This window comes from Balaenoptera borealis, assembly GCF_965194805.1.
Source record: "Balaenoptera borealis genome assembly, chromosome: 12".
Taxonomy (NCBI): domain Eukaryota; kingdom Metazoa; phylum Chordata; class Mammalia; order Artiodactyla; family Balaenopteridae; genus Balaenoptera; species Balaenoptera borealis.
In genome coordinates, this window is record NC_138869.1 from 95,215,064 (window position 1) to 95,241,316 (window position 26,253).

Genomic DNA, 26,253 nt, shown 5'->3' on the forward strand with positions numbered 1-26,253 from the left:
CTTTTAGCCATGACGTAAGACTAAGCAAGTTATCTGCATAAAATACAACCATTCAACCAATCTAAGCAAACAACTGGAGAATGCAGTACTTGCATTCTACAAGAGAATTCACAGTGAGTATTAAAACTATACCATATAGGAAATTCCCTGGCGGTCCAGTGGTTAGGACTCTGCGCTTCCACTGCGGGGGGCACGGGTTCGATCCCTGGTCAGGGAACTAAGATCCCTCATGCTGCACAGTGTGGCCAAAAAACAAAACAAAACAAAACTACACAATACAAAGCACAGAAGGATAAATTAAAGGGATGGACAACAGATGTGTGACGAAGCAAGAACAGTAAAAAGTTAATGTTAGAATCTATGAGGTGGTGGGAATATAGATATTCATTGTTAAAATTCTTTTGTCTTGGGCTTCCCTGGTGGTGCAGTGTTTAAGAATCCACCTGCCAATGCAGGGGACAAGAGTTCGAGCCCTGGGCCAGGAAGATCCCACATGCCACGGAGCAACTAAGCCCGTGTGCCACAACTAAAGACCCAACACAGCCAAAAATAAATAAATAAATAAATTTGTTTTTTTTTTTAATTTCTTTTTTTTTTTGTTTTTTTTTAAAGGATTTTTTTTTTAACATCTTTACTGGAGTATAACTGCTTTACAATGGTGTGTTAGTTTCTGCTTTATAACAAAGTGAATCAGCTATACATATACATATATCCCCATATCTCCTCCCTCTTGCATCTCCCTCCCACCCTCCCTATCCCACCCCTCTAGGTGGTCACAAAGCACGGAGCTGATCTCCCTGTGCTATGCGGCTGCTTCCCACTAGCTATCTATTTTACATTTGGTAGTGTAGATATGTCCATGCCACTCTCTCACTTCGTCTCAGCTTACCCTTCCCCCTCCCCGTGTCCTCAAGTCCATTCTATGTGTCTGCGTCTTTATTCCTGTCCTGCCCCTAGGTTCTTCAAAGCACATGATAGTGAGCAACTCATATGTACTTCAGTCACAGAGTGCTCTGCAAATACTCTGGACCAGTGCATCGGAAACCCCTGGAGGAGGAACTGAAACACAGATCACAGGACCCCATCCCCAGAGTTTCTAATTCAGTAAGTCTAGGGTGGGGCTCAAGAAGTTATAATTCTAACAGGTTCACAGCTGCTCCTGATGCTGCTGGTTTGAGGACCACTGGCCTAGAACTAAAATACTCATTACATGAGAGGCAGGAGAAAGGAGGAGGTGATGGGAATAAGAACATTTGTCGAGCTCCTATGATAGCTATGGTACGCGTCTTAAAATTATCTCGTTTAATCTTCATAGCAACTCTGAGACGGAATTATTCCCACCTCACACAAAGCAGTTTGGTAACTTACCCTAAGTTCCTATGACTGGTAAATATAGGAATTGAGATTTAAACCAAGGTCTAATGGAGACACAGCCTTTGCTTACTTCCCCCCTACCTCACCATGATTTCTGTGTCATTAGAACGAAAGCAGGAGAAAATACTGGAATCTTTATAACTTGAAAACACTACTTTTGTTCCTTCTGAAGTTATTGACCCCATAAACCACAGAATTATTCAAAAACTAGACACCATTCCATATTAAAATGATCTGCATTTCAGACCATACCCAGGAAATTTTTACAGCTATAAAATATTTTTTTCCAGTTGCAGTAAAGATCTCTTTGCTTTCGAGTCCCTCATTCATTAATTACCCTCAGCACACAGGAAGCACTTGGAAACAATTAGAAGACTGACGTCCTCTAGGGAACGCCAGTAACTCCACAAGCTTGATGCATGAGGGGGTGAAAGAACACTCATTTTTGAATTAGGAAGGCTGGGTTTGAACCCTGACTTCAGTTTCAACATCTAAATATACACTAAGTGTACTGGAAGCTTCCAGGTGTGTAAAACAGACCTCTTAATCTCTCAGCCCTTGTTTTCCTCAAATAACTTGACTGAGGTCACACAGTTGAAAGTTCATAGCACACCCCTCAATCCCTTCAACCTGGGGCTATGGCCACCAGTGTATTCAGATTATACACATACTCTCTGATCTCCGGAATTCCTTGGATTTTTTAAAATCATTTGCTACTTACATCTTCTTTGTACTGACTCACCTTTTATGTACATAAAAACCAGTTGTCAATTTTGCATTAGAAAGGCCATTGTCCAGCTTTAGAAACTTTTAGGATTACAAAAACCTAATATGGGCCTCATCCATTGTTCATGCTAACAAATGAAATTTAGGGAGCACATACTACGACGTGCTAGGCAGTACATTATGTATTTTCACAGAGATTGTTCTTATTTCATCCAAACTACCCTATGATTCAGGAATTAAGAGTATGGATCTTGGGCAAGCAACTTAACTCTGCACTGGTTTCTTGATCTGTAAAACTGCAGGGTAAGAGTAAATGGGGGAAAAAATAATTCTCTTACAATATAAATATTACATAGTAGGTACTCAAATGCTTTTGCTTGTCCTTCCTTGATTTCTTTTTTTTTAAGGTAAATAAAGAGAGGGTCAAAAAGATTGAATTAAAACCCTACATTCACTTGGCTAATAACTCACAACCACTTTCCAGAAGAGGCAAACCAAAAGGACCCCCTTACTGGGGGTGGGAAATGATTCAAAACCACTGAGGCTTTCGGTTAACACAGAGCTATTTACTTCCATAGAAACGGGGCACTGACTGTGTCCAGCCTGATTCCAAGAGGTTCCATGCATATCTGAAATCCATATCCTAACCAAACTTTGATTAACTTAAATGTTCAGAAAATGGTGTTTTAGAGTTAATTGAATTTTCTAGTTAACTCATAACCTTTTCGGCTGCCACTTGTCTAAATTTTTAAGTTTCTTTTCCTACTTAGTAACATCTTGTCGCTGAACATAGAGTTTTTGTGTGTGTGTGATAACGCATCTCCCACCACCTTAGGCCCACCGCTATGAGCATTATTTTTTCATTCATTCATGTCTCCTACGTGTATACTTTTCCAGACAGGGCCCATTTTTCTAATTTGACAGCACTGTGAATACCAAGGTATAAAATCAGCTGAAACTGTACTGGCACTGGATGAGCCACATATTTTTTAAAGATAGATTCATGAAATGAGTTTGTTTTGCTGCAATTAACTTCCTCCTTTAAAAGAGGAAGCATGGATTAAACAATGAGATAGTATGTTCTTTTCACATATCAGATTAGACAAGGTGAAAATTTGGAGAATACCCAGAGTGTCAAAGAAGGGGTTTTTTTCTACACCATTGGTGGGAATGTAAACTGACACAACAGTTTGGAAAGGCAACATGGCAACACGTGATGATTTAAAATGTACACACCTTTTAATTAGGGAATTCCACTTCTAGAAATTTATCTCAGATATATTTTCATATTTATGTAAGTACAAAAATGTTTATTTATAATAGCAAAAACTGGCCCATCATTAGGAGGGACCTAGTTCAATAAATTTTGATACGGCCATACCATAGAACATTATGTAGCACTTAAAAAGGAAGGTAGGTCTGTATATTATTATATAGAAACATGTCCACAAAACACTAGGTTCAATTTGTAAAACTCAAGTTACAGATCCCATTTCTCTATTACGTGATGTGTATGAATATGTATCCATCCATGTGTTTCTATATATTAACACAGAAAAAGAGTCTAGAAGGGGGTACAGGTGAACTGTTCATATAATCAATACTTTGAAAGGTTTTTAACTTTGTTTTAAAACCAGCACATGTCACATTTAAGATTAAAAATTAATTTTTAATTTAAAAAGAAGAGAACAAGGAAAAATGGAATAGAAGACAATAAATAACTGAGATTTCACTATATTTCTAATTAAATTCTCTACCCCCATCAGCATATATGAAACTGGTCACCAAAACCTTTGCATTTAGCTGAGGTCTAAGACTGAAAGCCATTCTGAGTTGACAACTGAAGGGAAGAGAGAATTCAGCAAAGTAGCTTTTTCTTCTCACTCTTCTGTTGGGGGCCTTCATTTGCCTGTTGGCTTCCTATTTCTACAAAGAGATAAAAGAGGAACAAAAATCTTCCACATGTCACACTGAAATTACTGCAAACTTTGAAGAAGTACTTGAAGTTAACTGGAGTAGCCATCTGGTCCTGGCATAGTTGCCCCTGCCTGTCCCAGTACTTTTGGAAACTGGCAATTAGGTGAATGATTTGCTTGGGATGGCTGATTGGGCCTCAAAACATGAGCACACAAATCCAAAAAACTGTTATACTAGTAAACAGGCAACTACTGTATATCTACTTCATGATCTTCAAAAATAGAGATATTTTTTAATGACTGATTTGGGTCATGATATGGACAAAATAAGCTAAAGTACTTAGAATGATGCCTTGCACTAAGTTGGATAAGTGCTTGCTGCTATTATTATGACAACAACAATGATCATTAATGATACCTAATTACCTTCCTGGCTTTCTGCCCTCAGTGAACTTCAAGTCTAGGTGGAAAAATAAAATGGATCTATGCCAAACAGCTAGAGTACAAGACAATATAGATATTTGTATGAAATCTTTTAAATCAGATTTTAAATGCTAAATGCTTTCAGAGAGAAGATGATCATTTTACACTCAGGTAACATAACTCAAATGTTACCAGGGGTAAGAACCATGTTTGAGCTTTTCATCAACAAATCCTCCCCAATCTAGTGTTCTGCTTGTCAAAATAAGTATTTGTTGAATAATGAGCAGAGGTATGCCCTGACCAAGCAATGAGACATCATTAGAAATTGAGCAGGGGGAATAAAAAAGAAAGAAAAGAGGACAATTCTAGGAAGAAGACCTGGAGGTATGAGATACCTCACACACAAGAAGTAGCAGAAGGTGATTTGGGTAAACACTGTGCAATGGTTCCTAGAGGAACTTGAATGTTAGCACTAAGGAATATGATTCAAATAGGATCACGTGAATCCCTAATAATGGCAGTGGCATTATGACAGCAACATTTAAAGAAATCTGACAGTAGTATCCAAATGGATAGGAAGGAGGAGAAATTGGGGACATGAAAATAATTTAAATACTCCATACCTCAAAAGTACAGTCTACCATGATAAATATAGCATATGTTGACCAGGGTGTTCTCTGAGCTCTACCCACCCCCCCTCCTTCATCCTACTCCAGTTTTGTGCACTTTCAGACCATTCTCAACCATATGCCAAAGCCATCCTCCCCACCCCACACCCAAACAAAGCCTTCCAGGGCCTCCATAATGCTCTTTAACATGGCATACAAGACCCTGCTTGCCTTTCCAGCCTCCTGCCCAAGAACACCCATACTTCCAACAACATGTTCCAGGGATGTCTTTCAGTGGGGTTCCTCAGTAGACCTCTCCTCCTTGGTTCCGTGCCTCACACATGACTGCCCCTCCTCCCTGTAGCACGTCCATCAATCAATCTCCTATTCATCGTTTGGCCTTATCCCCTCAGGAGACCTTCCCTGACCTCCTCAAGTCTAGTTTAAGTGGGTTCCCATATGAACCCACAGCACACTGTACTTCCTCTATCAGTGGATCTGCTTCCCACATGAGAGCTGGACTGATTATACCTTATGCAGACAATTAGCACAGTGGCTGGTACACAGTAGTACCAAATGGAAGAGTAGAATCAGGACTTAGATGGGAATAGACTTAGAGGAAATTGGAATAAAGGTGATACTTCAAAAGAATAAACTTTGGTGACTCAGTGGATGGAAGGGAAAGTTCTCTCATTGGACACCCACTTTTGCCCACTCTCTGGTCATGATTTGCATGTTTGGCCAGCCTATCACATTCTGCTATGTGGTTCAAAGAATTAAGCACTGGCAAGGTATGCTTTAAAAAAAAAGACATATAAGTGCAGATTACCAACATACTATCTGTTTATAACCTTCTTTGTGAAAAAGAAATTAAATCTTGGTCCATTTTCTAGAACCACCCTGCTACCCTGGTACCATATGCTTTTCTAAAAGAAAGTAGAAAAGCCTGAAGTACTTGTTCAACCAATGATCAAAGTCAAGAATGTTGTGCAAATGAAGCTTGTTCCAAAAGAATTGTGTCAACCGAACCAGGGGAAGGGGGAACAAATTTATTAACATTCCCACATTGGACAGAGCCCTGTGGGTGAATTTTTAATGAGTAACCTTGTCCTTGCCCTCTAACAGAAAGATAACCTTCATTCAAATAATATAGGGCTAGTGAGTAGAATAAAAATTTGATTTCAACCAATTTTATTCTAGAGAATAGAACTCATACTAATAAGCAGAATTTATATAGAAACAGGTTTCAAATCAATGCAGAAGAAAAAGATAATTTAGAATTAGAATTTCCAATAACTGAATAGCTAGTGTTATGTTATGTCCCAATCCTGGATGCTTTCAAGCACAATCTAGATGATCACACCAAAACCAGTAGAGCTACACATGCTAGCTGTATTCCAGGCACTGTACTACATGCTTTATCTAGATCTTCTCTCTAACCTTAAAGAATGATTTATTATTATCCCTAAATTATATAAAAGAAAATGAAGACTCAGACTATCCAAAGACATAAATGGCTACCACCTGCTGGTCCAAGCCACTATCATTTCTGGCCTGGATTATCAAATTTACCTTCTAACTAGTCTCCATGCTTTCACCCCTGCCCCTGTAGTACATCCTCTACACAGCTGGCAGGGTGACTGTGATGGTTAATTTTATGTGTTAACTTGACTAGGCCATGGGATACCTGGGTATTTGGTTAAACATTATTTCTAGGTGTGTCTGTGAGGGTGTTTCCAGATGAGATTAGCATCCAAGTTGATAGTATGTATGTATATATATATGATCTTACATATATACACATACATACATATGCATATATATACATATATGTAAGAGCATGTGTATACACACATACATACATATTTTTATTGGTTGTTTCTCTGGAGAACACTTATTAATACAGTGATCCATTTAAAACAACATTAGAGCCAAAAAAAACCATAAAAACTAAAATAAAAAGGGGAAAAAAAATTACATCATGTTACACTGTGGGTTAAAACCCTCCAAAGGTTTCTGTTCTCACATCAACCTAATGTCGAAATTCTTACCATAGCCTGCAAGGTCCTACCCACAAACACCACTATCTCTCTGACCTCATGTCTGATCTCCCTACATACACACACACACACACACACACACACACACACACACACACACACACGCACACACACACGCACGCACATACACATGCATGCACACGCACACTGGCCTCCTTGCTGTATCTGAACATATCAAGCACACTTCCAGCTTAGGACCTTTGCTTCTCTCTACCTAAAACTCTCTTCTCCCAGGCATCTATACAGTTTGTCCCCCATGTTCTTCAGGTCTCTGCTTAAATACAGTCAACCCTCTGTATCCATGGGGTGGGCGGGTTGGTTGGTTCCAGCACCCCCGCCAGATAACAAAATCCACTGATGCTCGAGTCCCTTATATAATACAGCATAGTACAGTCGGCCTTCCACATTCCTCAGTTCTGCATCCGCAGATACAGAGGGCTAACTATAACACCTTGTCAGTGATACTTCCCTGACCATCTAAAGCAAAATAGAAACCCCCTCTCCTTTAGCTTTCCCTATCCCCTTCCGCCTGCTTTGTTTTTCTTCAGAGCTCATATCATCATCTGACTTCTGTATTTACTTGTTAGTGTCTGTGTCTTGCACTAACCTGTGACCTATTTGAAAGCCAGACCTTGATCTGATTATTTATGACTGTATCTTCACCATCAGAACTGTGCATGGCACAATAAATCTTTGCTGAATAAATGAAGCCTAGACAACCAGATTTGAAATCTATTCTCTTAAATGTCAAGCCATTCTGGCATCCAGGAAAGGAACTTCTTTCACTAGGAAGGCAGGGGCATTAGATCTAAGGTCCCTTCCAATTCTAGGACTATGATGCCATGACACCATCATTAGGGCCTTAAGAGCATGGTTCTCTCTGCTGCTCTTTCCTTTGACCACATTTTACCACTTTCCTTGAATAAGTAAGTGGTAAGCATTAGGCAATGGATGAGATCATAGGTCCAGGAAGCCAGCTCCTCCTTAAGTCATCTCTAACCCATTTCTCACGCTACTACAGTTTGCTCTTATTTCTCAGATGCTATCTGACCTGCAGCCACTCAGTTGTCAGTGGAAAAATAGAGTATCAAAATTTGTGTTTTTAAACCAGTGGCTTGACTGCCAAATATACAAGTCATCATAGTTTCATCATTAAAACTCCAATCAAGCATAAGTAGCAAGAATATTGAGGTCATTTACAAATAAACAAAGACAAAGATAAATTTACCAACTCACCATTGATCATCCAAGATAAAGTTAAGGGAAAGCATAAAACCAACCTTGCAAGCCAGTATATTTTAGTACCAGAAACCAACAGAGCAAGAGAGGGCTCTGAACTGGCAGAATTTACTTCTGTCTATTTAGTACTACTAGAAGACATGGGAATCCAGGGAGCTGGAGATTTTAAAACTTCAGGAAAGGCGGGCAGGTCACATGACCAGAAGAGGGGACGGAAAATTTTTCCATAACATTGCTGGAGTAAGATGCCTCATTATTTCCTGCAGTTCCACAGAGTTCTCAGTAAAAGATACTTAAAATGATACTAGATTAAACATATCAAGCCAGTAAGTAATTATATTACTATATTCTTATTGGGGGTCAGCAGCTCTTAAACGTTAGCTTGAGACACTTCCATCTGAATCTTTTACATCCACCAGAAATGTGCTCATCTATTGACTTTCCAAGTTGTGTTGGTTTTTGGTTTTTCCTGTAAGTCCTACTGCTAGGTCTTCAGTTGAAACACGCAGCCATTAGCCACTCTTTGGACAAATCCAACAGAGAAATTTCTCTTTCTCAACCCTAACTGCTAATCTGTGGGTGTCTCAGAATACTAGTGAGTTGAAATCACCCATATAACCACCTTTTTTTTTTTTAACATCTTTATTGGAGTATAATTGCTTTACAATGTTGTGTTAGTTTCTGCTGTATTACAAAGTGAATCAGCGATATGTATACATATATCCCCATATCTCCTCCCTCTTGTGTCTCCGTCCCACCCTCCCTATCCCACCCCTCTAGGTGGTCACAAAGCACCAAGCTGATCTCCCTGTGCTATGCGGCTGCTTCCCACTAGCTATCTATTTTACATTTGGTAGTGTATATATGTCCATGCCACTCTCTCACTTTGTCCCAGCTTACCGTTCCCCCTCCCCATGTCAATTCCATTCTCTACGTCTGCATATTTATTCCCGTCCTGCCCCTAGGTTCTTCAGAACCATTTTATTTTTTTTTTTAGATTCCATAAATATGTGTTAGCATACGGTATTTGTTTTTCTCTTTCTGACTTACTTCGCTCTGTATGACAGTCTCTAGGTCTTTCCACCTCACTACAAATAACTCAGTTTCATTTCTTTTTATGGCGGACTAATATTCCACTGTATATATGTGCCGCATCTTCTTTATCCATTCATCTGTCGATGGACACTTAGGTTGCTTCCATGTCCTGGCTATTGTAAATAGAGCTGCAATGAACATTGTGGTCCATGACTCTTTTTGAATTATGGTTTTCTCAGGGTATATGCCCAGTAGTGGGATTGCTGGGTCGTACGGTAGTTCTATTTTTAGTTTTTTAAGGAACCTCTATACTGTTCTCCATAGTGGCTGTATCAATCTACATTCCCACCAGCAGTGCAAGAGGGTACCCTTTTCACCACACCCTCTCCAGCATGTATTGTTTGTAGATTTTTTGATGATGGCCATTCTGACCGGTGTGAGGTGATACCTCACTGTAGTTTTGATGTGCATTTCTCTAATGATTAGTGATGTTGAGCATCCTTTCATGTGTTTGTTGGCAATCTGTATATCTTCTTTGGAGAAATGTCTATGTAGGTCTTCTTTCCATTTTTGGATTGTATAACCACATTTTTATAAAAGGCTAATGAAGAAGCAAGTCAAGTCTTTACAGGACTTCCTTCCTCTAAAACATTTTTGAAAAACAGAACAGCCCAGCATACTGACAGAACTTAGGAAAGAGGGAATAATAATGTTAACTTACTAGGGGTTTGGGACTGTGCTAGTTGCTGTACGGGGATTCTCATTTGATGCTTCCTACAATACTCTAAGATAGATACTACTATCCACTACCCCCCCTTCATCCTACAGGTGAGAAACTAAGTTTCACAGAAGCCAAAGAACTTGCCTAAAGTTATACACCAGTAAACAGCAAAGCCTGAAAACGAGCCTGGGTCTTCCTAGCTCTGCATCTGCACTTTTAACCACTATGAGTGCGACACTGGAAGGGAAGAATGGAGGTGGGAATAGAAAAATGACATTCCTTCCTCCTTATGTAGATATCGGTTAGAATCCAGGAAAGAACCACTGCAGGTTCTTTGCTTCATCTGAAAGTTACCAATCTGTGTGGGTGCACATGTATGTTTGGATGTACTCAGAAACATACACGACGTATGCACGCACACCCACTGAAAATCTTCCCACACTGTAAATGTCTCCCAGGCTATATGTGGGCCTTGCTTAAAGGTCACCCAACAGGCCCCAAGGAAAAGAAGGGCTTGGTCTAAAAAGCTTTATATTTCCTCTCACTTTTTCAAACACTGGAAAATCCATTTGGCTCAGAGAAATGAATAGTAAAAGGAGTTCTAACTACTTAGAGCCAACAAAACGTAATGGAAAAAAGGCAAGAATATGGCTGGACTTTATTTTCTTTTTGCTCAGCACATCCTGTCTTTAATCTGAATGGTAAATAGGCCATGCCAACATACTAACTCTTTTTAGGTGAAATTATCTAGGTTATGAAAACAAGCAACAACTGTGTTTTCATTATTCTTTAATTCGTGGCTGACAGAAATAGCTTCCAAAATAAATCAGAGGCAAATATCGCTCACAAGGGAGAAACCCACAAATTTTCCCTCCTTTGATAATGGATTTTTGTGAATTTTTTTTCTTTCCCTTGAATTATAATTGTGTGGTATTATCTTAAAGAGTGTGTTGCAAAAGCTAGAAAGGGGGAATTTGAATTTTCATATTTGCATTATTTAAATCCATGGGGGAGGGTGGGGAGAGAGAGAGAGACTTTTTCCATATTATTAATTAGTAGACTAATGTCCCTGAGATATTTAACTTTCAAGTACAACAAGTAATTTTACAACACCTCTCTCTGTAACCCCACAATATCAACTTCTTTGGCTCCGTGATGCACCTAATGATTCATGACTTAAGTCATGCTAGTGAGAGCTCCACCCATTTCTGTCCGTATATTTAGCTTCCTTTGCTTCATACTATACTTTCTTCTCTATGTTAAATCTGAGCAAACAGTCTAACAGAAACCATCTTCTCAAATAGAACATGGTAAAGCTTCTTCTTCTTTTTTTTTTTTTTTATTATTATTTATGGCTGTGTTGGGTCTTCGTTTCTGTGCGAGGGCTTTCTCTAGTTGTGGCAAGCAGGGGCCACTCTTCATCGCAGTGCGCGGGCCTCTCACTATCGCGGCCTCTCTTGTTGCGGAGCACAGGCTCCAGACGCGCAGGCTCAGTAATTGTGGCTCACGGGCCTAGTTGCTCCACGGCATGTGGGATCCTCCCAGACCAGGGCTCGAACCCGTGTCCCCTGCATTGGCAGGCAGATTCTCAACCACTGCGCTACCAGGGAAGCCCAGTAAAGCTTCTTTTAACAAGAAACTAGATACATCGATGGATTATTTGAAGCAACATCTGTCCCCTTCCTTTCTCTGGATGTCATTTAAATCAAGAATTACATCCATGGGGTAAGTCAAAGCGGCTTTCTTCCATGCACTGGTTGTGGGGAAATTAATAGGTATTCCACTCAAGAAAAAAGGTGGCATTGGTCAAACGGAAATGCTTCATCAGGAGGAGGTCAACAGGGTCCCTTTGCTTTCTTTCTAACCACAAGATTTCACAGAGTCTCTAAAATGCAATTATGCTTTACATGCCTCCAAGAGAGGACTAGAAAACATACACGTTTCTAAGCTAATTTGACTTGGAAACAGAGCTGGAGGGTCATGGAACACCCTTGGGTTAGGAACACCTGCTTAAGCGCCAGGTCTGAGCTGGCCAACAGCCAGTGGTCCAGTCAGACACTGTCCATCCTGTACTCTCCAAGCACACTGATCACACTGTTTCTTAGGGAAAACAGGACAAGGACAGAATGTATAAAGAGCTTTATTGAACTGATGAAAATATACAAGTATAGCACCATTTCTAGCAGGAGAACCATTACATTTGGACATTCTCCTCATGGGAGGGGGAAGAGGGAACTATCTTAGCAAAACCATTTTAAATATATGGCATGCACAAGAAGGCTTTCCCAGCCAATAATTGGAAGATGTCATCCAATCATACTTAAAATTGGGAATTAGTAGTATATAGCCTATTAAAAAATGTCACAGGTTTCTTTTCAGCCTTGAAAACACAAAACACATTTAATATCTTTAATTCGAACGCAAATCAAAATCTGGGGGGATCAGACACATTTTTAACTGGTATTTTTAACTGGTTTTTAACATCAGTAACCCTCAGATACATTTTTAACCTGGTTTTTAAAAAGAAGAAATAAGAGCTCTAACAGAAACGTTAGAATAGTATTTCAGGTGAGTCTGGTATCAACTGCAAATTTATAGACACTAATGTAATCAAACACATACAGCTTACTATTTTGGCAGATCATAGAAAATGGGGTATTGGGAAGCCAGGGAAGGTTAATGTTTACAGCAATGAAAAGTTCCCAAGTTGGAGGGATACCAAACATACCAAGCCATTTGTCTTTCTGCTTTTGAGTACTCCCCAACAATGAGGAAGTATGAATCTAAATGACAGAATAATCTAATTGCAGACCTACTAGAGAATGGACTTGAGGATATGGGGAGGGGGAAGGGTAAGCTGGGACAAAGTGAGAGAGTGGCATGGACATATATACATTACCAAATGTAAAATAGATAGCTAGTGGGAAGCAACCGCATAGCACAGGGAGATCAGCTCTGTGCTTTGTGACCACCTAGAGGGGTGAGATAGGGAGGGTGGGAGGGAGGGAGATGCAAGAGGGAAGAGATATGGGAACATATGTATATGTATAACTGAGTTACTTTGTTATAAAGCAGAAACTAACACACCATTGTAAAGCAATTATACCCCAATAAAGATGTTAAAAAAAAATAGGAAATTAAAAAAAAAAAAAAGAATAATCTAATTGTATTAACTCCTACCCCCACACTGTTGAAGGAGAACTAAGAAGCAGTTGTGCTGTCTTTAACTGGAAACTAAGATCGATGGAAACAGTAATATGGCAGTGGCAGCAATCTGTGACTATGAAACACAGTCTTGGCTTGTTTGTGTATTCTTTATCCAACGTTGACGCACAAATTTGAATTCTGCTCTTTGAGATCTCATTGCAAAAAGTGAATTCCATATCCTGCTTTGAAACATCATTAACCCTCAGACAAAAATTTCCACTCTGGCTTTAACCAAATGTTGCTTCTGACTCATTTGTTTCAAGGATTAGCAAAGGTCCGAAAGCGATGTGAGAAAGTCAAAGAAAACAGTTTTGAAGCACAGCATTCAGAAACAAAGTAAGACCAAAGGAAACTGAAGCTGCCCCGTGATGACAAGGCCATTTCCTTACTTCCTGCCAAGTAACACACGCTGACAAGATGAGAAAGAACCAGCATAAACATCACTTACTGAAGCCTCCTTCTGTCCACCCAACTATCAGTGTAACATCCTGGTCCCCACACTCCTAACCTCCTGCTCTGCTTTTTTTCTAAGCCCCTATTACCCACTAGTATGTAACTTACCTATTGAGTATGTTAATTATTTATTATGTAACTCCTTTGATAGCATATAAGTTCCTAAGAGCAAGGATCTATGCTGGGTTTTGTTTCTTTAACTGATAAATCGCAGTGCCTAGAACAATTCCTGGGACACACAAATGCTGCTCACTAGATGTCTGTTGAATAAAGGGATAAATGATACTATTCTTTGCCATCTTTGGATCCTACAGTTGAAAACATAAGGAAAGGATTTTAGTCACTTTCCTTTTTACCTAAAAATTATTCCCACCCTTCTCTCTACCCTAATCCTCAATCCAAAAGAATTTAAGAAAATTGATATAAACTAGCTAGAAAATGTGTCATGTTAGTTAAATTAACTTAGAAAAAAAGAGATGGAGTAAAATTTATTTCACCTTAACTGTTTTTTTTTAAAAAAGTATGCTTAGTAAAATGTCTTTTTATAAATTATTCCAGTATTTCCTAAATGATTTCTTTCTCCTTACTCCCGTTGATTTAAGCACTGATCACTGTATCTAAACTGGTCAATTTCCTTCACAAGTCAGGGGTATTAAACCCACATTTGGCTGGTGATTATTATACTTATTGTATAATAAATATTAACAGTCTGCCCATACAAGGCCTACCAAAGCAAAGATAAACAGTGACTACTGTAATTTAGGCATAAGGCCCTCCCCTCTACCATGCTGAAATGCCCAGCACTCTTCCTAGCTGACTCTTAATCCATCCTTAGTTTAAAAGTGTAGCTAATTCAAACACACAGGAGAGAGGTAGGTACCATAAATAGAGGAAAGATCATTTATTTCTGGGCCTATGAATACAGGCCCAGAGTAGCTATATCTTACTACTTTTTCATTTTTTCATGAAAAACTTACCAATTTGTTATTTGAAATTTCTCAATTGGGGATGCAAACAAAAATGTGTTGAGGCCCGATGTGGCCCACAGGCATCAGTTTACAATCTCTTGTTTAAGGCCTCAGGTCAGAGAGCACTGCCGCCAGGAATGCCCCTCCCACTCCTAAAGTGGGTGAGGCACTCCTATGGTATGTTACGTCTAGCCATCCCTGATTTCACCAAACTCTTGTATAGTTCCTGCAATGTGTCCATCTTTTCTGTGGGGAGTATTTTACTTATCTTTATATTCCCAACATCAAGTACCTGGCACAGAGTAGGAGCTCAAAAAATGCTTTAATAAATGAAAATTTGAACAAGACCACCTGGTTCACGCTTCTAGGAGTCCCCATGAACCCATGAGTCCATTTCCTATCTTTATTCTTTAACCAACCAACCTTCAGGGATACATGCAATCAAGGTCACAGGCCTTGATACCAAGTGCCAAACTAAAAGAGACAAGCCCACATCTGAAGATCTATAGGGTTATATTTGTTATGAGGAATAAGCAGCATTCGGCATATTGTGAAAATAGGAAAAAAAATTTAAAAAGGAAATTCGACAAAGTAAAACAGTTTTATACCATGTGCTTTGTAGGAGATGAGCAAGTACATGAAGGAAAATTCAACAAATTGCTACCTGATTTCTCCATCATTCAAAACACTTGATGAGCTTCTTACAGATGGTAGTTAACTAAGGCATGTTTAAAATGTCTATTTTGTTCCTTAGCTAGAGCTTTAAGAACAGAAAGATGCTGCTTATTCAACCAATAATTAAACTTCATATACGTATTACACTTTGCCTAAACCCCAGTAAATATCGGGTTTACTATTCAAGATCGTATTTGGAATCATATCCAAATGTGGAATTGCTCTCCCAAGCAGAATCATATTATAGCAAACTTTGGCTTCTCGGTAAGTCAAAGAAGTATATCCTGTATTTTTACAATTCTTCCCTTTGTACTTTCTCATGATGAAAGCATCAGGGTAAACTTACAGCTGTGCAAAAGATGCACCGGCATTCCTGGAGCGTGGTCATCTTGTCCAGAGACTGTTCACACAGGCAGAGTTTGCAAGTGACGAGGGGGGCCAGAGCTAGGTCTCCAGGTGTGGGATTTTCGGCAGTGGTCATGGTGAGATAGTGGAGCCTACCAACTGAGCCCATCAGCCTGTCTTCAGCGTTCTTCAGTCTCCTCAATCCCTACAGAAAGGCCCAAAGCAGAAAATATTATATCCATTGATACAGCTATTGTTTAACCAACACATCTGGGCACCAGCAGGGCAAATCCTCACCCTCAATGATCTAAGTGTACAGCAAATGCATTTCTGGAACCATGGATTAGAGAGCTTATCACCTTGGCAACCTATTCCTAGAGTCCTGAAATGTAAGGTGACCTCATTGTCCTGACTCATATCAAGTCAACTATGGAAATTAAAAGACTACTATGAACAAACACACCATTTAGGAATCGCATTGCTATGACCAATTCGACAGATTCAAAAAATACTTAAAAAGAGAATGTCACTCAAAAAGTTAAACATAGAATTACCATATGATCCAGAAATTTCACTTCTGGGTGTACACCCAAAAGAATTCAAAGCAGGGACTCAAACAGATACTTGCACACCAATGTTCATAGTAGCATCATTCACAACAGTCAAAAGGTGGGAACAATCCAAACGTCCATCAACGGATGAATGGATAAACAAAATGTGATATAAATGTACAATGGAATACTATTCAGCCTTACGAAGGAATGAAATTCTGACACATGCTACAACACGGATGAACCTTGAAGACATTATGCTAAGTGAAATAAGCCAGACACAAAAGGGCAAATATTGTATGATTCCATTTATATGAGGCACCTAGAACAGTCAAATTCACAAAGACAGAAAGTAGAAAGGTGATTACCAAGAGCTGGAGGAAGGGCAAATGGAGAGTTATCACCTAATGAATACAGAGTTTCTGGCACGATGAAAAAGTTCTAGAAATGGATAGTGTGATGGTTGGACAACATTGTGAATGTACTTAATACCACTGAATTACAGTTAAAATGGTTGAAATGATAAATTTTGTTATGTATATTTTACTCCAATAAAAAAAATTTCAGGGCTTCCCTCGTGGCTCAGTGATTAAGAATCCACCTGCCAATGCAGGGGACACGGGTTTGAGCCCTGGTCTGGGAAGATCCCACGTGCCGCAGAGCAACTAAGCCCATGCGCCACTACTACTGAGTCTGCACTCTAGAGCCCACAAGCCACAACTACTGACCCGTGTGCCACAGCTACTGAGCCCGCACGCCACAGCTACTGAAGACCGCACACCTAGTGTCTGTGCTCCACAACAAGAGAAGCCACGTCAATGAGAAGCCCGCACACCGCAATGAAGAGTAGCCCCCGCTCGCCACAACTAGAGAAAGCCTGCACACAGCAACGAAGACCCAACACAATTAAAAATAAATAAATTAATTAAAAAAAATTTCAATAAGGTGTCAATTTTAATTGTGTTCCTTCACATGCATTATTTCATTTAATCTTTTGCAACCACAATGATTATTTCCTTCATTTTATAGATGAATTGAGGTCCTGAGAAGTTAAGTAATCTGCCAAAGTTCTCAGAGCTTATACACGGCACAGCTAAACTCAAACCTCCATCTTCTGAGGCCAAGTCCAGTGCCTGGTCCATTACACAAGAACTGCCTCACAAATGGATACTATGTGGAGGGATGTAGCAGGGAGAGAGAGATATAGGAAGAGGGAGGGAAAGAGAGAAAGAGAGAGAGGTGAATTCCATGACTATGGCTATCATAAGATCACTGAAGAATAAAATTTGTCTCTACACATAGCATGACTATAGGAAAGGATATTTCTACACCGAAAAATAAAAATTATAAGTGAAGCCCTTCCACTAGATTGTTTTTATTCAGAATATCTTTAAAAGAGGTAAGATAATTGTGAAAATAATTTCCCTACATATCCATAGTTTATATCACATCAAGAAATTTCATGTTCTGATGAAATAAAAGCAAAATCCTTAAGTTCTTACTATTTTAACAGAGTATGGCCAATTCTAATAAATTTGGCCATAGAAATAATTGTATCCTCTTCCCCCAGAAGAACCAGTCTCTCTTCCTCCCAATTTTTGGGCAAAAGAAATTATTTTACATATTCATAATTGGTTATACAGCCCCACAGCGACTTAAGTCTCCATATATTAGTACAAAAGTACTAAAATACGGGAGAAAAAAACAGATTAGATTAGAAAGAAAAAAATCTATGAGATCTAACTGCACTAACTTTCTTAGTGTCACATCAGAAAGAGTAAACAGTTTCTAACTCTAGTGACCTGAAGTGTTTACGGTTTATCACCTACTCCTTAAGTAGTAGTAAAAGACTTGATCAAAAATAAATTAAATAGGAAGCTAACCAATGACTGGCTTCCAATATGATAGATATTTCTCGGAAAAAGACCAATATGGTTCAAGACACAGTGTTCTTATTCAATTAACTATTGACGATCTATCATCCAAGAGCAAATTAAATTCAAATCAACCTGCACATCAAATCCAGGATTTTAAAGTTTAAAGAAAAAAAATCCCTTTAGGGTCAATTAGGGGTAAAAGTGAATGATTTTACTTCTCCCCTGTTCCCAGTTTATACTTAACACAACTATCGCCTGTTTTCTTCTCCAAGACTCCCCCGTTGATAACACACATCACCTTATCGAAAATGTCTTTTCACCTGTCTTTTCATCTCTATTTTCCCAACACTGCTCATACAACATATTCTGAGTTATTTTCCCCCTCAAAAAGAGAAATCCCGAGTCACACAAGAAGAAGAAATGTAGCCAGTAAATGCTTCCTGTGTAGGGAAGATGGGAAATGACACAGGCCAGAAACATCCCACACCACAAATGTCAATTACACTAACAGCCCATTTGGAGGAAGCTGTCGAGAATAGATAAATCCTGTTGTCCCAGCCTAGGCAAGAGAGCAAGGTGTTCTTCAAGAAAGTCATTTTTTTCTCACAGTCTCAATCTGTTTTTTAGAAGGGGACATTTAACAGGCCGATGTACTTGAAAAACAAAGACATAATGGGATACTTCTTAAAAGGTTATCTCTTTGAAATAGTCTTCTTTTGAAGGCAGGGGGAGAAGTTGTGTGAATCAAGGCCATCTGAAACGTAATCTTGTCCCTTGCCATATACATAAGGTTTTACTCAGTTTGTGAGTTACATGCCTATAGGCTATGAAATCAAAGTTGTAAAAATATAAAAATATCTATCACCTCCAAAAGTTTCCTCCTGCCCCCTTTATTTATCATTGTTTTGTGTGTGCGTGATTAAGAGCACGTAACATAAGATCTACCCTTGGCGGGACTTCCCCGGTGGTGCAGCGGTTAAGAATCCGCCTGCCAGTGCAGGGGACACAGGTTCGAACCCTGGTCCAGGAAGATCCCACGTGCCTCGGAGCAACTAAGGCCCCGTGCGCCACAACTACTGAGCCTGCGCTCTAGAGCCCACGAGCCGCAACTACTGAAGCCCGCGGGCCTAGAGCCCGTGCTCCACAACAAGAGAAGCCACCTTAGTGAGAAGCCTGTGCACCGGGACGAAGAGCAGCCCCCACTTGGCGCCAACTAGTGAAAGCCCACGCACAACGAAGACCCAACACAGTCAAAAATAAATAAAATTAAAAAAAAAAAAAGATCTACCCTTGGCAAATTTTTAAGTATACAATACAGTATTGTTAACCACAGGCACCAAGCTATTCCATAGGTGTATACTTACTTCTCAACTCGTCAAATTCTATACATTAAATATGTACACTTCTTGGTCTGTCAATCATACCTCAATAAAGTGGCTTAAAATTTATACATATAAATGTAAACTATATATATTATATATATAAATATATTCTTAGAACATACAAACTTTTTACAAAGCAGAGACCAATTTTGTTTAAAAAAAAATTCCAAGCATTCCAATCAAGGCAGAACTTGTGACTGAGACAGAGGAAAGAAGTCACATATTTCATCTCTTTGAGAGGCGAACAATCCAAAATAATTCTTCAAAAAGAAGTGATTTATCTTTCTGTCTACCAGAACCCTAGTTCCCCAAAGTGATGGCTTTTGAATATTTTTAAAGCAGTGGAATTTTATAAAAACAAAATCTTAAGCACCCTGCCATTGGATAAAAGAGATAAGGTAGACTAGAGCCAGTTAAAACAACACTGGGAGACCCCGTCCAGGTACCCTTGACCTTTCCTTCAGCAGCCTCCCAGGCACCATCATGGAAGCTGAAGGCTTCACCACGCACAGTTCGAAAACCAGCCCTTTGGTTTTCACTCGGCAAAATCAGTAATGAATGTTTTAGAAATAAATGACACACAGTAGCACTTCATAGAAAAAGAGTATCAAACAAGAAATCTGTTCACCATTGATTCATTAGAAATTGAGCTCTTCAAGCAATAGTCAGGGGAATCCCGAAGTCCTCTAAATGAATCTCCCCCACACTTGAGATGTTTGTGAATGGCTCAAAGGTGTCCTAGTGTTTCTTCATTTATGTCTTATTAAGATTCACTAGTCTCGGGCTTCCCTGGTGGCGCAGTGGTTAAGAATCCACCTGCCAATGCAGGGGACATGGGTTCAAGCCCTGATCCAGGAAGATCCCACATGCCACGGGGCAACTAAGCCCATGAGCTACAACTACTGAGCCCGCACTCTAGAGCCCACAAGCCACAACTACTGAAGCCCGCGCGCCTAGAGCCCGTGCTCTGCAACAAGAGAAGCCACCACAATGAGAAGCTCGCACACCACAATGAAGAGCAGCCCCCACTCGCCGCAACTAGAGAAAGCTCGCGTGCAGCAACAGAGACCCAACACAGCCATAAATAAATAAATAATAAATTAATTAAAAAAAAAAAATTCACTCCTCTCTACAACATGAAACCACCACTGGCAGAACTATCCCCCCGCCCAAACTACTAAACTAAATGTAATGAAGCATAGAGGGCTGGCCAGAAGACCAACCACACACTCGCAGTTCCTCCTGACCTGCTCACGGAACCAACATCCTCGTAGGTACACTGACAATACACACACTCCCCTCCAGGTTTCCAGAAAAGTCTTCCTTCCAGAAAGCCAGTAACTCATTCTTACTGGCTTGCTCAACTTGTTTTGCCTCATACTTCACATTTTACCTAAAATAAGAAAGTGACTTGAATATTCCATCCTCCTGCTTGAGTTAAAATGGTAACAATTATAATTACTTTTACAGTTATTACAAGTGCGACTGAGCCTCTTTTTGGATGTCAAGAACCCAATGAGAAAAGAATTTCGGTAGAGAATGTAACAGCCATGTTGGAAAGAAGAAAAACGTGACAAGCTGACTTCAAGTTCAAATGTTCTAAAGTTGGTGGCAGGGTTGAGGGTGGAGTGGTGATGGCAGGCTTCACCCAGATTATAGAAGTCTCACTTGCTTAACTATAAGTAACCACATAAGAGGACAGATTGGCTGGGGCATGCAAGGAAGGAAAGCCACTCTAAAACATCTGCTCTTACACTAAATTACCAGGAAAGGGGAATCAGCAGTTCTGCCTACTCTCTGAGTGTCTCTTACCCTACAAAGTATTCATTATATGAGAAGCAATCACCTTCTGATAGCAAAGAACAGGACACTTTTTCCCTCTTGTGTTTTCATTAGAATTGCCAAAGAAAGGAATACTTCAGAAACGGTGCTGGAAAGCTCAGGATGTATAAGGAATTTTCATATTCTGCTGGCGGCCTGAAAAAACAATCTGCTCCAAAAACGCAGTGGGTGAGAGAGCCAACATTCAAAGTATTTTTAACTAATGTAGTTTATATCCGTTTCACTACCCAAAATCATAGCTGTTATTCCACTGCACAAAGATAACGTGATTGGAGAGGATAATGTTTTACTAGGATACTTGTCTAGTTATTTAGGAATTTTTACACCATCTGTAAAAACTTTAAGATTTAGATAAATTGGTAAAGCACAATTAAAGGGACTAAGAGAAAAAGAAAGTTAATGCAATGAAACAGCTGGATGTTACTTATGTAATAGAAATATTAATTTATGTAAAAATCCAGTTGATCTGTGGTGAGGGGTCTTAATTCCAGGCCATGATATGAAAGTCTAAGAGTTACTCAAGAACAAGGGACAAAACAGAAGAGGAGACACATGAATGTTCTCAAAATGTTTACATGCCCATGCAAGACACTGAGTCATCCCTGCAAAGTATTCATAAAAGGTATGAATGCTTCACAGTGACAGGGAGCTAACAAAGGGAAGCGTTTTCAGGAAGGGTAGGTGGTGGGGAAGGTAGGGCTGAAGTGCTGCCTGTATAATGGAGAGAGATTCTCAGGAAGCAGAGCAGAGATACTCTAGCAGAGCAGAAAGAAACAGTAATCCAAAGGTCCCATCTCTGCCTTGTTAGGAAAGCCCTCCCAATATCAACTAAGACTGACATGTCAGGCAACCAGCTCAACACAATCCAAAAATTAATATTTTGTTGACCTTGGCATTTCTACCCAATGCAATGATTTATTTCACTGCTGGTTCATGTTCTTGACAAAAGCTATTAGTGACTCAAATGGTACTGACTGAACCTAATAAAGTGCTGACCATCATCAGCCATTAGCCACTTGCTGAAGTTCTACCCTAATACAGTTTGGAATGGAAGGTAGACCAGCTGGCTGGTAGAGTACCAAGGGCTATGGACATTGGTGGTAAGTGAGGCAAGGGCTTATGCAGACCTCCATACTGGCCAGTGTTGTGGTTCTGCTCCCTTATTACATCTTTGACCCACTCTCTGGCCATTCATCTGGCCATTCAGGGACAAGATGAACCAGTGCACAACCAGTAATATCAGAAAAACAGTTCTAATCCATGCCTTGAGAGGGCAAGAACAAATGGAAACACAGGCAGCCTCACTAGTAATCACAGACATGGAATGACTCAAGTATATTTTATGTCTATTTAATCGCTTTGTAAAAGAATGAGTAGATGCATGGCATCACACATAAGATACTTCGTCATTATTTGAAAACAGTAAAATATATTAGACACTATTTTCTAGTACAGTCGTCCCTGAATATCCATGCGGGATTGGTTTCAGAACCCCTGGCAGATACCGAGATCCTCAGATGCTCAAATTCCTTTTATAAAATGGCCTAATACAGTTGGCCCTCCGCACCCGCGGCTTCTGCATCCGCAGGTTTCACCAACCACGATGCAGGACCCACCAATATGAAGGGCTGACTGCAAAAACAAACCCAAGAAATGCTTAATTCTTAGCAATAATGGAGGTAAATAGTCACCTACTCAGGCTTTGTGAGGTGGTAGCATTGCTGCAAAACACTGTTTATCACTGTGATAGGAAAGGGAACTTCGGTTTTCTTCCCCACTGTTTCACAGCTTCATTCAGGGGAAATCAAGAGATGAAAAAATATTCAGTCTAAAATTCTTTTAGTTTTAACATCTTCATCTCAACAGGTTCCAGGATGTCAATAAGATTATATCTCTGTAACTTGAAGACCCGGTTTCTTCTAAAAATGGAACTGATATGCAAATATATCGCTACTAATTTTTTTGTGGGTGAAAAGGACAGACACTCCCTTAGGAGGGGAATCTTAAACATTACCAAAAACTGTTTTCTAGGCAGTCTCTTTGCTATTTGAAATTATGTAATGAATAAAGCCCATTATTTTAATAAGATCTATTTTTTCTAGCTTTATTGAGATATAATTAATACAAAAAATTGTGTAAGTTTAATGTATACAATGTAATGATTTGATATAGATATATTTTGTGAAATGATTACCATAATAAGGTTAGTTAACACTTCCATCACCTCAGTTACCATTTTTTTAAGATGAGAACAATCAGATCTAATTTTTATATTTTTTCCTACAAAGTACATAGGAGAAATATATGGAAAGATATATGAGATCATGACCAACAAAGTACATGATATTGTGATAAGCTAACTCTAAACCTTACAGAGTACAGGGCATCTGGGATGTCAAGTTTTAACATTTACAAAACGCCTATCCTTCTTCTAAAAAGCTCATTTCTTTTTTCTTGCCTTCTTTCTGTATTCTCATTACCACTGTGAGTTAAGGCCCAGGAGGCGGAAAACCATTCCCAGCTTTCCTAACAATAAAAACTTATCAAAGAAGGTAGGAGTGAATATGAGAATAACAGCTCAATGATATTTTGGGCATTGTAATTTTACATTCATCATTGTAGGTCCCTGCTCAACACCACCGCTGTGCCCTGCCCACCTCTTATTTAATCAGTGGGTCCCTTGCCTCTCACAATTATTCATACAGCCCTGCTGAATAATTGCCTTCCCCCTGCCTGGCATAACAACAAAGCTCAGAGGCAGGAAGGAACGCCACTTACAGGCAGGTCAGACAATGATGTAATTAACAGATCAAGGAGAAGTGTTATTTCAGAAAGCCCCATAGAGCAAGAGACAGGCTGATTTCCTGGGTCATGACACTACCAAGAAACTACAGTGGCTAAAGAACGAATATCTAAACCAAAACGTTTTCTCCAAATGAATAAAAGTATGTGTAAATATTACCCTCTCCTGTGAAAGTTAAAAGTTGTATACAGACATTTTATAGACACAAATTTAAAACCAGTTTGGGAAAAGAACTCCTCCATCCCACACTAAGCAAGGTGCAGGGTGTGTATTTTTGTACATCTTTGCCAAATGAGTTTCTCAACGAATCAAATACAGAAAAATGCAAAACGCAGAAAATAAGGTCAACCCCCAAAGAATTGAATTCCATACGTTAGGTGCTATGGATGTAAAGGTGATTAAACATAGTCCCCACTTATAAAGCGTAAACTGGTTGAGGAGGTTGTCAACAGACAGGTTCATATAATCATACACAGGACAATTTGTGGGTTTATAGCTTCAGCCACAAGTCCAACAAAAAAGAGAAATGAGATGGTCTTGCTCTATCTTCCCAAGAAAGACAAAGAACCAGTTGACTTAAGGTCTGAGACTCAAACTCATGACTGCAGAAGAATTAGAAACCACTGAGACATAGCTTTCAAAGCATGTTCTTTAATAGATACCACAAGCCATGTGATCAGAAGTATCCCCAGCTATGAATAAGAGAAGTGTATTTCACTTATATTGTTTTGTTTTCAATTCAAGGAAGGGAGCCAATCACAGATGAGAAGTTTCTCATTTCATGTTGCGAAAGCATTGATCACTTTCACGCTCTTTAATGTACAGTTTTCCATTTTTTAAGAACTATTACGGTATAACACATTGGGTTTAGGACTATTCATCCACCAAGTAAATAGCAAATGCCAATGTTAATAAAAATAAAATGTTAGTGCAAGACCTCCCACATATGCCTAAAGGTGAAAAAACAAATTTAAAATTAAAATAATTAAATAAATTAACTTAGATGCTCTTATGCCTCTTTAAATTACTTAACACTCAGGTGACATCAGGGAAACATTATCAAAAAAAAAAAAAGCCCAAAAAACAAAAACATAATTGAAAGGACAAACATCAAAGTATTTTTCATTCTCAGGTAAAACAACATGAATTAAACATTACTATTCTAGTCCAAAGTCACTTTCACTTCCAAGCTTATTCAAATTCTTTCAGGACAGAGTCTACATCTTATACATCTTTATATCCTCAGCCTCTAATCTCTCAATACCACAGTAGATAACTTCTCTAATGTACATGGAGGAGAAGAAATATTCAGGGCCTGATTCTCATCTGGATTCGTTTCCAGCAATTCAAAAGCTGAAAATATTGATAATCTGTTATAGCTAAGGCATTTCAATAAATTAAGGCAGGCATCCCTGAAAAAAAGTCTAAGTACTCAAGAGCAGTGGCTGCAGATACCTGCTCCCCAAAGCTCAGCTTGGCCCAATTCCCATCTCCGAAATAATCAGTTGCACAAAGTAGGTTTAGTCCCCAAACTGTCTGGACTTTGTTCCTCCACCAACATCTGGGTTCAACATGATTCCTGACCTCTACCTCAAACTAGAGATTTCAAACACTAAGAACCTCACTCAACAGGAAAGTAATATCATAAGTCAAGGCCAGGGGAAACACAGAAGCCAGGACCAGCAGAAACAGTACAGAGCAATGATTCTGAGGTCCTTAAAAATGTTCCTAAACATCTAAAATATTGAAACAACTTTTCAAAAAGGAAAACTTAAATATAAATTTCTCAGATTAAAATATTTGTATTATTCAAGAGAAAGATAGTTTCCAGAAAGCTAAATGGTCTTACCATTTAAATAAAATGAGCTTTTCTCTTTCTGATAGAGCATACTTTCCTCTCTGCTGTAGGGTTTGGCTCTGAAAACCTGGATCATAATCTGGGAGACCCAAAAACTAATTATTATGTTTAAAAAAAGACACGTCTTAAACTGACCTAGTTTGGAAGCCTGGATGCCTTTAAATTGCCAATGAACTGAAACCATTCATGA

The 26,253-nt window shown here is 39.2% G+C and overlaps 1 protein-coding gene across 2 annotated transcripts in view; it reads right to left on the reverse strand.

The window, feature by feature from the left end:
* Positions 1 to 26,253, reverse strand: part of RNF144B (ring finger protein 144B) — an 867,397-nt gene that overhangs the window by 752,203 nt on the left and 88,941 nt on the right. For both annotated transcript variants that reach the window (XR_014232478.1, XM_082346416.1), the window contains exon 2: positions 15,752 to 15,955. Coding sequence is in view for 1 of the 2 variants with exons in the window: in XM_082346416.1 (XP_082202542.1) it covers positions 15,752 to 15,919 (168 nt within the window). In the remaining variant the exon portion in view is untranslated. The remainder of the gene's footprint in view (positions 1 to 15,751; positions 15,956 to 26,253) is intronic.